Source organism: Notothenia rossii (genome assembly GCF_949606895.1).
Source record: "Notothenia rossii genome assembly, chromosome: 9".
Classification (NCBI taxonomy): Eukaryota; Metazoa; Chordata; class Actinopteri; order Perciformes; family Nototheniidae; genus Notothenia; species Notothenia rossii.
In genome coordinates this window covers 71,204,857-71,216,976 of record NC_136907.1, presented here as the reverse complement: position 1 = coordinate 71,216,976, position 12,120 = coordinate 71,204,857, and the positions used below count along the sequence as shown (strand labels likewise).

The following is a 12,120-nucleotide window of genomic DNA, read 5'->3' as shown; positions in this document are numbered from 1 at the left end:
ATGACAAGCTTGACCAATCAGTCACATAGTGATACAGTAAGTGTGCTCGTACTTAACAAGCCTGCTTGATGGATGAATCGAACTCTCTCAGGAATAAAAACCCAATCGCAACCTTGCCCCGTGCTATTGATCCCCCTCCTGTCCCCAGCAGCGACGGGCGTCCGGTATACAGACACCTGATTAAAGAATGATCATATATTTGATCACACATGTAACTGCATCTCTAATGAGCGCTCTGACTGATGTTGTGTTGCGAGCTAACCCCCGCAGCCACCTCTGGCAATGTACCCAAAGTGCATATTTTGGCTACTGCAGGATGTTCTCATGCCTTTAAAAGACTTTGATGAATGCGTAAGAGCATTAATGGGGTTCATCAATCATAGAGGTGTGTTGAAATCTCACAAAGGCTGTCAGCAGAACTGCAGATAAGCAATCTTAAGAAAACCTTAATTTGGCAATATAAACTTTGGGTTTAGGAAGTTATATGTGTTAATAATAAGTATTCTAGTGCCCCGAAAGAAAGTAACAATATGATTATAATGACTTAACTTTAAGCAACACTTTGGTGGGAACCTTTCTAACTCGGCCTCAAGGTGCAAATCTTCCTTCCAATTAGCTAACATGCTCTTGTGCCTTCAAATGAATGCTACTGTACGTAGACAGATAAAGAAAACATGTGAGGATGAGGGGTTGTTGTATTGAAATGGACATCCTTGCTCACTCCAGCATAATTTTCAATGTCAATTTCTCACGATGTACATCAATATCTACTGTTAATTACCGAAATAATTGGTGATGAAAAGTGTTGTATTACACTCTTAATTTACAGCGGTGAAAATAACATGACATAATTATAATTTCTCCTGAAACCATTTGCTTGCAGTGCGCAAAATATCCATACATCTACCATTAACAGCCCCATTAGAGGACTATGGGAATAACAGTTGATCAAGACGTCATTGAATTTGTTATCAACTGATATACAACACCTTCGAGCCACTCATAAATTAATTGTTCAAATAGGCATCTTGCATGTAAATATGTTTTGATTTTACATCATAGGAGTTGTGCCGAAGGAAACATTGCTGGTTACAGAGATCCAGAAGTCTTAGGTAATTTATTTATTTGCAATTTCTCAAAGCCGTGTTTTTAATTATCCATTATTATTTGCTGCAGTCATGGCACATTTTCAAAAGGAAATCATTACTCCTTCAGCTTTTATTACTGTATATTATGTTGATATCCTGTCAGCTTTTGGAGCGGAGTCACAACATTCGCAACCCCTCGAATTCTTTTTGACGGGAGAATGCGGGGAAACGTCGACGTTGTGCTGTTCATGTCACATACATTCATTTTTGAAGGGGCCCATTTTGGCTTAAGCGTTCAAATGCATCCTGTAACGTGTTAGCAGCCAAATATCCAATTTGGCTAACCTAAGACCTGTCAATCAAAGCAAACGCGCCTCCAGACAAATCCGTCTAAGGCATTACAGTATGTCCTTCAAATGGAGGAATAATTTTCCAAATAATTACTAAAACACATGTTTGAAAACAAGCTTTATCTCTCATCTTCTCGTGAAAAATAATGCATTGACTTGTTATTGTAGAAACCATCATTTCCTCTTTATGCAAATATGTGTACCCATTTGCTGTTAAAAAAATAAATCCCCAAAAACTGATTTTGATTGTTTCACTGACAACCTCATCTCTTCCTGCTTAACTCGGCCAACGTGCGCGCTTAGCTTTGATGACACCACTTCTCCAAAGTCACCGGGGCTTTCCATCCAATGCAGCTGTGATCTAAGATGAGTGACACGCGGAGTATTCAGAGTAGTATTATCTCCAGGTGTATTCTGAGATGTTCTTTGATGTGAGGCAGCCTCCATTCACTCCTCTGATCACAGCCATCTCAAGACAGATTAGTCGGCATCCATCACAAAGAGCGTACGAGGGGAGCCTGTGAGCTAAAGCAATGAAGCCAGAGCCGCAGAATAAGCTTCTTTTACCATTCAGAGGTGTGATTTGGAACCACGTGTCCTATTAAGAGCGAGTATAGGAGCGCTACGGCTATTGTTTTACGATGTTGGAGACGTCTATATAGAAAGGAGGTTATCCTGTAATAATGTATTTTCAGCTAAAGACACAACTCCACCATCACCATAGAATTGATGGGATGGACGTGCAATAACCCAAAAACATGCTCAAGAAATTAAAAACTAAAAAGCATGAGATGTTTTCATGATGAAAGATGGAGTCGGGGTAGGGGACGACTTCACATTATCACATGCATATGGAGCCACATTGGTAGAATCAACACGTTAGCCCATGCTTACATTTTCGCTGTAAAAAAACAAACATGGCTAATCCTAGACTTATTTACTGCATTTCTGAGTGCATACACAAGTGTGCAAAGAGCGAGAATTTGGACAAGCTTATTGAGGCACTAAACCATAGATTCACTGTGATAAGCACTTCAAAAACTCTTACTTTGACAAGTCAACAGAGATGAAATCATCGGAGGCCAATGAAAAATTCACACTCAGTAAAAATGCAGAAGCTCCTGCATTGATTTTTCCCCCCTTTGAAGACATGAGTTGGGCAGCCGTACAATCATTAAGGCAGTTCATAGTTTGTGATGAACAAACTCCTTAAAGTCGAACAGACATTATGTTTGCAGTATTTTCAGTGGCAGGTTAACGCTGTGGGGGTGTAGCTGCGTCTGCGTGCTTTCGTCAGAAGTGGTGCCAATGTGACATACAGTATGATGTGATACGCTCATCATGGAGGTGGCGTCCTCCGTTCCTCCAGCAGAGATTACAGTGAGGTCTCTGTAATGGCTCTGAGCAGGAGGAGGATGACATGGCCCTTTGCATGCATGCATGGGAAACAGCGTGAGGGTGAGAAGCATGGCACTAACATTACACAAAGTGGTTACTTACAGGTAGTAAGTGTAGGAGTGATAGGTTCTTCTGCCGAGTGGGGTGGTGGTAGGATTTAAGCAGTGGAGGAGGGGAGGGGATGGAATGAAAAGGAAAGAAAAAGTAAAAATATATTAATGTTTGAAAAAAGAGTAGAAATGAACAAAATCAGATATGGTGGCATACGTGGAGGTAAACTAGTGAACATGAGGGCAAAGGTGATCGCTTGGAGTCATGTCATGCTTTGTTGGGTGGGGGGTGGGGGGGGGCTCATTACAATACGGTCAGAACTCTCTAATTATATTGATATTATTGATATGTGATGGGAAATCAAGAGCAGCCACGCTGTCAGTAAAACTCCTCTTTTGTGAACACATCATTTTATACATCTATAAAGAATTACCATATCTGACCTCCCAGGTTGAAACTTAATGAGTGCTTTGAATGTCTAAACACAACTCCGATTCCCTGTTGGCAACAGTAAGTTACACGAAATTCAACCAATGAAGTCATCTCCATCTCTGGTTTGATTAAGGCTAATTGAAAACAATTCCATTACTGAGTGCTGCTTTTCACACCCACCCACTGATCGCTGTGCTATACACAGAAGATGAAGAATATTATATTACTGTCAAAAATAAACACGATACATGGTGATTGTATTAGTACACATCTATGCCTCCCCACTCTACTTCACTGCTGGTTACTATGTAATTCAACACACGCTATCCAACTCAATGAACAGTACAGTAAATTAAAGTTAATGCAAACTAAGTTTTACTGGAATTTCTTTCTTTTTTCCTCGCCTAACTAGAGAAATCTATGCAGAACCTGACAGTGTTATTTCAAGCTTTGCTGTGGACAAAGGGGGTTGATATTTGCTGAGCTTGAGCTCCCCTGATAGCTGGGATATGTACTGAGGACCTCTCTCCGGTATGGGGTCCAGGCTAATGTAAACTTAGCCTTCAGCTATGTGGCCATCCTCTTTCTTTTGAGCCTTTTCATCATATTTTCTTTCTTATCTCCTCCCCGCCTCCCTCCAAACCACAGGCCTCAAAACATTATTTCCTATTCCCATCTCAATGTCATTGAAGCGCTGCACATTTGTTTGAGGGTGCCGTGGAAACGGATTAATTTTTCATGGCACACTGTATCTCATGGCTGTAAACAGCCTTAATGGGGCGTATCAACATAATCAAATTAATTATTTACCACGACACTGACAATACTACCATTTGAGGGAGAAATATACAAAATGATGAAACTACTTATTTTTCTGCAAGTTAGTCCAAGCTCGTCCAGAAATGTGAAATAGTATTTCAACAAGTACAAAGGAAAGGCTTACCTTTTCTTCATGAGTAGTACCACTCCTAAGAAGATGATGACGAAGAGGAGGATGCCGGCGATGACTCCGGCGATCTTCACCGTGTGGTCCGTTTGTTTCTCCGGCTCCACAGCGTCAGGTTTGTGCGTGGCTGCTCCTGAAAAACATCACAATGCATAAAGATCAAACAGAGAAAGTGCAATTAATCGGGCAGACTATGAAACAGATCCAATGATTATTTGCTTTTGTTCTACACCAACCAAACGGGAGAGTGCATATCCATACTTTTAGCATTTCAAATCAAATCAAGTTTTATTTATATAGCACATTTTTAAAACGATTCTCGGTGGAGCCAAAGTGCAGTATATATAATAATTACCTTACAGTAAGGACTCTTTACAGCAAAATATCAGTATGAGAACACGACACCCTCATTTCCTCATTGATTCGACTGTGCGTAGGAGTGAGGTGGATTCATCAATACTCTGATATTCCGTGGCATTCTGTGGACCATAAATATCAATACACATGTATTGTCTGAGAGTAATGTTTGTTTCTAAAAGTAAGTGACTCCCTATTGTCCCGAGGACTCCACCTTCTGCTCCGTCCTCAGTGGACGCCTGTGCTCTGAGGATCAAGCTGCACTGCGAGAGATAAGTGTGCATCATCTTTACCCTTGGTTAATCATGTTTGGGGCAAACGGTTGCTGGGCTATACAAAATGTAGGATGCAGGGCGCAAGAGATAATACCCAAGAAGATAAAAAAGCCTGAAATAACCAACGCATTAAATATCAGCTTGGGAGGAGATAGCCAACAACGGGAGACACAAAGAGAGAGAGGGGAGCGTCTTGTTTTAACACCGTACGCTCCCTGCGAAGTGATAAGAAGCACTTGGAGGAAAACAACGTCCCTGGAATGACAACTGTCCACCTGAACAACACCATTATTCCCTGTCACTGGGGGTACATTTAGAATGATGAATTGTTATGTCAGACCAATCTGTTAGAGCGGGTTTACTCTCAGCGTCGCCATTTTCTCTCGATATCAAAAAGGTAAATATCTATCCCGGGCTGGCTGTGACATATTGTTCTCGCACTGGTGTGCTCTTATCAACAGCCAGGCCTTTTATTTAGATACAACTTTTTAAAGCAGAGAGGTGGAGGATTTTCAAGACAGGTGACATATTAACAATTATGTCTGGACAGATGGAGAAGATTTTATCTAAATATACTGTTACAGGCTAATCTTACAGAAATGCTGTCAGTGACAAATCCCCATTTGAGACGTGAGGGCTGTATGTTCGCTGCCACGTCAATACTCTTCCATTCTAGCCTGGCAGATTACTTTTGCACACACAACAAGTAGAAACTGAGCATAATTTTAATAGGCGCGAAACTCTTAAACTCTCCGGATCTTGATGACGTGCACTTCAGCGTCCTTTTGTGTGTTTACAGTTTTCAAGACTGCAGCAAACAACACCTACCAGCACTTAATTTCCCCAAAATAATGAGAAATATTCATGAAAGGGGATTAACTCCTGTCAAAAAGCTCCAACACCGACACATCAAATACAAAAATCACACCTCAAACAGGTCTTTCATGTCCAGTAATGCTGAGGAGATGAAGGTAGAAGACAATGTCTTTGATTTAATCACTCCGTGTTTATTGTCCTGCCATTTGCATAGAATCAATCACACACGTGCAATATGCCACTTGTTTGTTTTCCTGTTGAAAGAATCATCAGGATTGCTGCCTCATTAAGCACGTAGTGGGTCAAACCAAGCTGTGGACAGAATAATTGAGATGCTCAGAGAATGTTTTTGGAAAGCAGCGGGTCTGACCTGTTAGTTGGCTGTCCCCGGCTGCTGGGGCGATGCGGATGTACGGCGTTGTGAGCTGAGTCACAAGTATGGCGGCTGAGTAGAGTCAGTGGATCCAGGATAGCATGCAGTAGAGAGAGACAGAGAAAAAGAGACAGGCCACACTGAAGCTGAAAAACAGCCACACCAACATTTCCCTTCATCATGCAACATTACAATATTAGAAGGCATTTCACAATTTACTTTGGCATGTTAGCAAAAGCAATTTCACACATATCTCCCCGGGCCATACGTAGTGCATTAACATGTGTCCCTTCAGGTGAGAAATTACCTATATATGATTCTGCTACCTCTGTTACCTCCGTGTCATTTAATTTAAACTATTGAGCCATGTAGAGATATCTGGAGCTCCGCATGAAATCCATAGTGGAGGTGCAAAATATACAAGATTGTCAGAGCATGTGACAGGATCTCTCACGGCCCAGAATGTGGCGTGACTGGGGCTCCCTCCGGCCTTATCAATTCTGCTCCTGGATCAATGGTGCTTAGACTTCATTGGCTGTAATGTGTGGAGCAGGACGTACAGGCAGCATAGCTAAGTACCTACAGACCTCAATGGGCACATAGGCTGTCTCCGAGTCATGGAAAAAAACATCTACTTGGTCAATATATTGATGTGAAGACTCACATTTTTAGTCTTTTTAAGACATTTGTAAATGGTAACACATTAAACATCAATAAACCTAATGAGGTGTGTGAGATGTGACTGTTGGTTCATATAAAGTTCATGTTAATTTTGTTAGTTCTCAGAAATCATGCGCAAAGGATGTTAAGATCTATCCCTACCTTTGGTGGCTACTCGAACGCAGTCGATTTTAGTCTCCTGTGCAAATAAGACAAATGAAAGAGGGGGGAAAGAGAAGCAGAGTTTAATATGACACAAAAGACACACACTTGCAACAACACCTTTCTAAGAAGACACGGGTTACAACAAAACAGCTCGGTCAGTTCCACGCTGTCCCCTATCATCTGTTGAGCTCAATGACTGTGACACAAAACGCAGTTAGGCGAGAGGGCCTACAGCACAGATTAGTGGTGCTGAGCTGCTGATTTGTCAGCCAACAGCGATCTGTCGGCAGCCCGCGGCTCAAGGTGGTCAGCCACTGTGGAGAAACCAGAGCCCTGTGACAAGATACACCAACCCAGCATGCGGCGCTCCAAAATGACACGTCAGGGAGCCTTTCTGAATATGTAATGGAGTTTGAGCTCTCACAACAGCCTTCAACAACATACAAAAAAAAAAGAAACGCGGCTCTCGCTGCTGGCAGAGAAGTTTGTTGTCAACAATGGTCTGTTGAACAGGAAAAAGGACACAGACAGGAACGGAAAGGGAATGAATACAACACAAAAGACACGAGAGATGTGTCCCTGGATTTGACCCAGCCAAGCTGTCCAATGAGCAGTGAGCACACATGGGAAAGACAGCATTTAGAGGCCATGAGAGGCACAATGAAGGGAAAAAAGCATCAATGTTCATGTGATTCTCGGTGCGTGTGTATTCACATTACTGCCGCTTTTAAGCTGTCAGATGGTGCTTTTGTTTAAAGCAACATTAGAAGTTATATTAGATTTTTATTTGAATAGAACGCAAAAACTATACATGGATGGCACTCACCTTCTCTAAGTGCTAATTTAGTCTAAGAGGACCCCACAAATCACTCTAACATGGTTAGACATTAATTAAAGCTTGCAGTATATGACAGTAATGGCTTGATGAAAGAGAGTGCATTTGGCCAGTGTAAAACAAAACATTGAATGTGGAAATTTCATCAGAAATGTCCATTACAGAAACAGAGCTTTCTGCTGTGTCAACGAGGGGCTCTTCCATTCTGTGTGTGCGAGGACGAGCACTATCAGCCTCTTCACATCGCTCACCAGTTCAACCTGGAAAGTTTCAGGCCGCCAGTGCTTCTCTCTCTCTCAAGAGCAAACTGGCTAATTGGATTCAGCCCGGCCTCACGTTACTTGTATTGCCTTCTTAAAAGACGTGACGGTGTTTCTCAAGGAGGCTGTTTATGGTGATTCTAATTCAGGACCATAATCGGTTGGGCTCTTGAAGTCGCCATTGAGCTGTCGGCTGTGTCTCCGCGGAGGGAGGGCTCCTCCAAGTGCCACTCGAAGACAGAGGCTGCGACCTGTGAGATCGGTAACCCCGTTGTCGTTTCCTGCCTTCCACACTTAACTGCCGCTGGGACAACTGCCTCTCTTAAATGCCATTGATCAAAGGCTCGTCTGGTATTCGGCATACAGCTCCATAGGAAGAGGCAGGAGAACGGGGCCACGGTAATGGAGGCAGAGCGCATGTCAACGCACACAGCTCTGTATTCAATGCTTGACCCTGCTGCAGCTTATTAAGAGTGGAGACAGTGCTGTTGGTACAGCCCACCAGAGGACTGACACATCTATCAGAGGCCAAATGCAATTGTGCTGCTGTGTGCATGTGTCTGCCTCTTTGTAGAGTCAGGGACTTCTCTACTCAGCCACTCAGTCCCTTTCAATCTGACAGCCGTTCAGTCTCCTTAACCCACCATCATATTTAGCATTGTTTTGTGTATACTTTAAAGTGGATATGCAAAGGGTTTAAAAAGAAAAGGCGATGTTTGACTAGGCAGAAGGTTAGAGTCAGTCCTCTATAAAGACACTAGCAAACAATACTACTTTCAATTCTGTGGCATTTGTTTATTCTGATGTCAGTGCTTGAGGTTTATTAAATTAAGTAAACAAATTAGACGTTTCTCGACTATGCTAATCCAATCGTCAAGTTGCAGAGGTAGATTATATGTCTATTAGCACGGTACCGTAAGAGACGCTGCCAACAATAAACTGTCAACCCGGGAATTCAACACTCAGCATGTAAAGTGTTATTTTGTGCCTCTGTTTGTTCTCTTTGCAATTATATTTTCTTTTATAACCAGCAGTGGAAGAATTATTGATATACCTGTACATGTATAAAAGTACTAATTCCACAATGTAACTTAAGTCCTAAAGTATTTAAACATAATGCGTTTACAGTCTCAAAATGTGTTCCTTATAGAGAGTAGAATAATATTTACGTGTCATATACCTGGATAATTGATAAATAACACAAATGCAGATTTTTTTATGGTCCAAAGGGATTCTGCTTGTTTACATTACTCAATCAATGGAACTGATCATGTCTTGCTTTTTAAAATCGTTAAATGCCAAATAAATGTAGTAAAGTAACATTTACAATATTCCCCTTTAAAATGTAGTCGAGTAGAAATACAATGCATCAGAAAATGGAAATAATAGTCAAGTATTGCAGTTAGATTCTTGGTTAGCCTCCTTTCTACCACTAGTTGTAAAGAAAACACAGAATGGTCATACTGTATTTTTGAATAAAGTCCTATTTAGAAACACCATGCTCGTGTTAAGTGCCTCTTCAACTGAACTGCATGAATAAAAGACATGTTTTTAGAAGCACCCACCCCGTTGGCAGTGCTGACAGCCTGGTAGTAGATGCTGTAGCTCTTCTGAGGCAGCAGAGCGGCGTTCCAGTAGCCGTTGTAGGTCTTGTTGTCCCCCACAGTGAAGGGCTGGGGCGAGTGGATGCCGCCGGCGGGGAACTGAGCGGTGAAGTAGTACTGGGAGTTTAGGAGCGTGGCATTCTGGAAGTGAATGGGAACTGGGTAGCAGCGCAGGATTTCTGCTGTGCCTCGTGCTCTGCGTGGACGTTCCTCCTCCACCACCACCTGGTACGCACTGCAAACACAGGAGAAAATGAATTAAAAGACTCCAATGGGCCAGACAAGGGTTTCAAGAATGCTGTTGGCAATGCAGGCATATTTTTTTGTTTGTAAGGATTAAAACGTTTTATATGGTTTCTTTATGACTGGCACATTAACGCATGTTGCTGAGCTCCAAATCTCTAGAGATATATTTATTTAGACGTGAGATATTTGACAGATAATGACTTTCTCATCTAGTCATTTCAGATTTGCATTTCAAAGTTTGACATTTTGAGACCTTTATGTGATTTTGTTTGTTGTATGCCAGTTAAAAGACCAGCTGCTAGCTTTTTGATTAGCTCAAGCATTGCTATACACAAGTAGTTATATATAGAGTAAGTGCATGAAAACCAATAGAGTCCCAAGGATATACCCTTAAAAATACAGTGCAGGATAAATGAGCAGTGACACCGGACCGGGCCTGACATTATTTGCATTTCCATTATTCAACAACTGAAAAGGTTAACGGCTCCTTCCATTTCCTCTCCCTCCGTGCCTTGTGTTCAACTCGATCAAAACTGCAGCCCTCTGTGCCTCTGACAGAGATGACATTGTCTCTGAACCGGCCACTTAGCTGGAGGGGAGACTGACTGTCTTATACACTTTCATGTTAGTATGCATCTCGCATCCACCTGTTAAATCTATTGAGTCACTGAGTGACAAAGAGTCTGTTTACAGCTGCCACGCAGGATAACCAGCCATGATTGGGAACTAGTGTTCCATTTCAAAAGGGAGTCATGCAAACAACAAGTTATTATTACAGAAGACGGAGCAAAGTTAAACGGCTCACTGAATTATTCCATAAACAATGTGTGAATGAATAAAAATGAATACCATGAGGTGGCATGCTCTCGTTCTCTGGTTTTGGAAAGCTGAATCCTGATTTTTTGTATATTTAATTGTCATGATTGGATGATATATTTACAAATAAAAAGATAATGAATAAGTAATTAGCATATTGTTGAATTGGATTTCTTTATTTAAAGTGGATTTTTCGACAATTAGCCATTTTTGGAGATTGGGTGGGTGGGTTTTTGTTTGTATGAAGTACATAGGACGCACATGAAAGCGCAAAGACGCGGGTTTTCAAAGTCTGGCGTAGGGCTGCACGATATTGAAAAAAACTGACATTGCGATATTTTTTTCCCCTGCGATATATATTGCGGTTTTTTAAACTATATTTAACCGGATGAAGGATTTTAGTCACGGGCGTCTGGGTCTTAACTGGTTGACTCATCATACCTTAAGTCATGATCTAACATGTCATGATAATGCATGTTGCTTCCCATCAAATAAGGGGATTCATCTGTGAATGAAGAAGAGAAGAACCTTTTTGTATCCAAAATAGTTCTTGATGGCAGATGTTGCTTTTCTTTTTCGAAGTAAATCTTTATTCTCGCCGGTATTGTCCTCCTGTGCCTCGCTTATTTTTTACCGGTGTTTTGATGGTCTGCAAACTAGCGGGGCGGGGCCTGCTGTGATCTGATCAAGAATGATTGTGATTGGTGGTTTGCTGTCACTCACTCAAGTACCCCTGAGATGAGACCCACGCAAGTTTTCCTTTTTTAGCAAGCAGCAAAATAATTGTAACATGACGTGTTTGAGTTAATTGACCTAATTAATATCGCACGACCTAAAAAAAAAAAATGAAAAAAACTTCCCTGCGATGTGAATATCGCGCATGCGCATATCGCGGTTATCGCCATGACACGATATATCGTTCAGCCCTAGTCTGGCGGCTCCGCAAATGAGGAAGAAAATGCCTTCAAAATGTTTGTAAGACCACAAGGACCCATTTCTGTATCTGTATAAATTCGTTTTTAAAAAGGGTTATGAACTTGTTCTTAAAAATAGTTTTCCAATTACATGTCTATTTTGCAAACGGCCTTTTCAATCATTGCGATTCATATTTTTCTAATCATTCCTTTCATTGCCATATAAAAGTAACAATGGGTCGGGTTTGGCAGGATGTAGAGCTTCGATGACCCTGTACCTTTTCCCTTTGCCAACATTATTAGAAACAACAAAGAGAAGAAGAAATGTGCACTGTAGTGGCTGTTCTCTTAAGCTGCGTAGTCACAGTACAAACAGCCCTGGAGATGATCAATTGTTCCCCGCGGTGGGTACTGGATGATTAAGTGTCCCCTTGTGTGTACAGCATGTGCTCTTTAACCCTATAGTTTATCATAAGGTGCTTGCAGTGTCATTAGAAAAAATCCCCCTTTGCTCTGGGTGGGTGTGTCCCAATT

At 41.6% G+C, this 12,120-nt stretch overlaps 1 protein-coding gene across 4 annotated transcripts in view; it reads right to left on the bottom strand.

Moving 5' to 3' along the window:
- The window catches only part of ptprma (protein tyrosine phosphatase receptor type Ma), a 139,156-nt gene that overhangs the window by 33,566 nt on the left and 93,470 nt on the right, over positions 1 to 12,120 (bottom strand). For 2 of the 4 annotated variants that reach the window (XM_079648547.1, XM_079648549.1), the window contains exons 12-16: positions 9,572 to 9,845; positions 6,909 to 6,945; positions 6,084 to 6,158; positions 4,263 to 4,398; positions 2,939 to 2,968 (exon numbers count right to left, since the gene is read on the bottom strand). In XM_079648547.1, the coding sequence (XP_079504673.1) occupies positions 2,939 to 2,968; positions 4,263 to 4,398; positions 6,084 to 6,158; positions 6,909 to 6,945; positions 9,572 to 9,845 (552 nt within the window). The remainder of the gene's footprint in view (positions 1 to 2,938; positions 2,969 to 4,262; positions 4,399 to 6,083; positions 6,159 to 6,908; positions 6,946 to 9,571; positions 9,846 to 12,120) is intronic. The other 2 variants (XM_079648548.1, XM_079648550.1) reach the window with 2 other exon arrangements.